The 2,853-nt window shown below is 45.1% G+C and overlaps 1 protein-coding gene across 1 annotated transcript; it reads left to right on the top strand.

Moving 5' to 3' along the window:
* Positions 1 to 1,658: 1,658 nt before the first annotated feature.
* Positions 1,659 to 2,258, top strand: LOC114266093 (uncharacterized). The gene has a single exon (XM_028206990.2). It carries the CDS (start codon positions 1,659 to 1,661, stop codon positions 2,256 to 2,258), a length of 600 nt encoding a protein of 199 aa, XP_028062791.2.
* Positions 2,259 to 2,853: the final 595 nt, after the last annotated feature.

The raw sequence follows: 2,853 nt of genomic DNA, 5'->3' as shown, positions 1-2,853 counted from the left end.
CCCTATTTTATGTATCAAGTATAAGCTTTGTTTTGAATGACAAGTTATCAAGTAAGCTTTGTTTTGGGTGACATTCTTGGAACCGTCCTTTCGTGTTAGGGGACGTAAAGCCTAAGTAACACCGTCCTTTCGTGTTAGGGGACGTTAAGCCTATGTAACATAGTCCTTCCGTGCTAGGGGACTTTAAGCCTATGTAGCATAGTCCTTCCGTGCTAGGGGACTTTAAGCCTATATAGCATAGTCCTTCCGTGCTAGGGGACTTTAAGCCTAGGTAGCACCGTCCTTTCGTGCTAGGGGACGTTAAGCCTAAGTAGCACCCTTGTTAAGATATCGGCCACCGACGGACTATGAACGGGTGTGCTCGATGCCGAGGTTATGCTTTTGTTTTGCCCGGAATGTCATCACCCTATGTTTTAAGCCGACGTATGTTAAGTATTCCAAGCAAGTTTTGAAAGATCAAGTTTGATGAACAAGGTTTATCTCATGTTTTGTACAAGCTATGTTAAGTATGGTTTTGACAAAGATATATTATGTATTGTTTTGAAAGACCTCGGGAATCATTCATGTAACCCCTTTATTACTTGTACCATTCACTGAGTACCCAAGCTCACCCTCCCTATGTATATATGTAGGTAACAAGCAAGAAGTCGGCTACGCCGAGATGTGTGTTTTGTATGCATGTTTGGTCGGCTGTAAGGATGCCGGCAACCTGAAGATTTTGTATTCTTAATTTGTATTTCATGTGTTATATTTATGTCGGCTTGAGAAGCCTTTTGCCAAGATGTAATATGTACTTTTGTATTCAAGTTTTAATGCTATGTAAAGATGTATGCCATTCCATTTGACTTATGCACTGCTCTTATGGACCACTTGTATTTTGAATTATTGCTTCCGCTTTTGTAAGCCCCGTATAATATACTCTGATTGTGTGTGAATTTTGGAAGTTGGCCTTCGGTAATTATGGATTACTGGCCATCACGGTACCAAACTACTAGGGGCGGTTTGGGGTCATGACAGAATGGTATCAGAGCACAAGATCCTTATAGTACGTTATTCACACACTTTGAGTCCTAAAGAGCATAGGATGTCCCTTAGAAGAATGTTAGGATTGCATCATGTTGCTTGGTACTTGAAAAGGTGTTCATCATCTCGGCATGAGCATTTTGTTACATCGGCATGATCATGTTCACTCGCATACACGTTCATTGTTCATTTTGTTCTAAGTGTCATATCCCCCATACCCCAGCATCATGAGAAGAGGTAGATGCCCAGTGGGCCGAGAACAATCCGAGGACAGAATAGACAGATTAGAAAGATTGGTTGAAAGCTTGACCGATGAGTTAAGGCAAGCAAGGCAGCAGAACACTGCTACTACCTCCACACAGGCCGAGCAGACAGATGGCCGACATGCAGTTCCACCACCGCCAGTACCACAAGTGCCTCCGCAGCCAGCTTTGTACGGAGATGACACATTGACCCTGATCAGAGAATTCCGGAACATGAAACCGCCGAAGTTCCATGGAGGTATAGAGCCGATGAAAGCAGAAGCATGGATTCTTGAGATGGAGAAAATGTTCGAGGTTTTTCCCAGCACTGACGCTCAGAAGGTGTCACTAGCAGCATTCACATTGGAAGACGACGCCCGTAGATGGTGGATGATGATTCGAGAAGGCAACCCAGACTTGACTTGGGCCAGATTTTTGGAGCTGTTCTACGACAAACACTTCCCGCTCAGTGTACGAAATCGCAAGGCTACAGAATTTCAGATGTTGACACAGGGAAGCAAGACAGTGGCAGAGTATGATCGTGCGTTCACTGAGTTGGCAAGGTATGCACCTCACATGGTCGGCAACGAATACATGAAAGCTAGGAAATTTGAGAGTGGACTTCGAGGGCCGATACAAGACCAGGTTAATTTGCTCAACGTGCCGACGTATGCCGGAGTGTTAGATAAAGCTATCCTTGCAGAAGCCAACCTGAACGGAAGTCAAAGTTCGGGAAAGAGACAGAGGAAGAGGCAGACCTACGACAATCACGAAGAAGAGGCAGACCCGAATGATGCCCAGGAGAAGACAGTGAAGGATGGTCCCAACAACGCGAATCAGGAAGGTGGCACCAGGCCGACATGTCCTAGTTGTGGGAAGCTACATTTTGGGGTTTGTCTTCGGGCGACTGGAGCATGTTTCGGATGCGGAGAGAGAGGTCACCGTATTAAGGATTGTCCCAACATAAAAACTAAGGATGATAAGAAGAGATAAGAACTCGACAGCCGGAGTCGTTTTGGGAACAAGGTAAGTGAAGTTTGGGGACCAAACTTCTTTAAGGGGGGGAGGATGTAAGGACCCACATTTACGTCTTAGTCATGTTCATGAGCATCTGTATGATTATGACTTGTTAAGCTTGCATTTGTATGTTTGTGACTTGTTTTGCTTAAGTATGTAAGGTCCATGCCTTGTTTTGATGCCTTTGTGAAGTGCCTAAGTGTTGCTCGCATGATTTGCTCCTTCCTTGATGTGAAGCCTAGGTCACGCCTTGCCTAAGTTATGTTAGCCGATGTTATGCCAAGCCTAGGTTATGCTAAGCCTAGATCATTCCAAGCCGAGGTCATCTTCAGTTTAGAAGTATCTTGGAATCCCTTCGTTTGACCTCCACCTTTGCTTTGACATATAGGCCGAGATGTGTATTATCTAGGCCAAGATGTGCATTATCTAGGCCGAGATGTTACCTTTGCACCTGAGTGATCTTGTCCTGGAGTGGTATGACCTAGACCGAGGTGTGGCACATCTAGGCCAAGGTGTGGCACAGCTTAGTCAAGTGTTGTCCTTCCTAGCCGAGGTCATTGTCACCTTAGTT

Source organism: Camellia sinensis, chromosome 5 (assembly GCF_055761805.1).
Source record: "Camellia sinensis isolate YWXY chromosome 5, ASM5576180v1, whole genome shotgun sequence".
NCBI lineage: Eukaryota > Viridiplantae > Streptophyta > Magnoliopsida > Ericales > Theaceae > Camellia > Camellia sinensis.
This window is presented reverse-complemented; position numbering and strand designations above follow the sequence as displayed.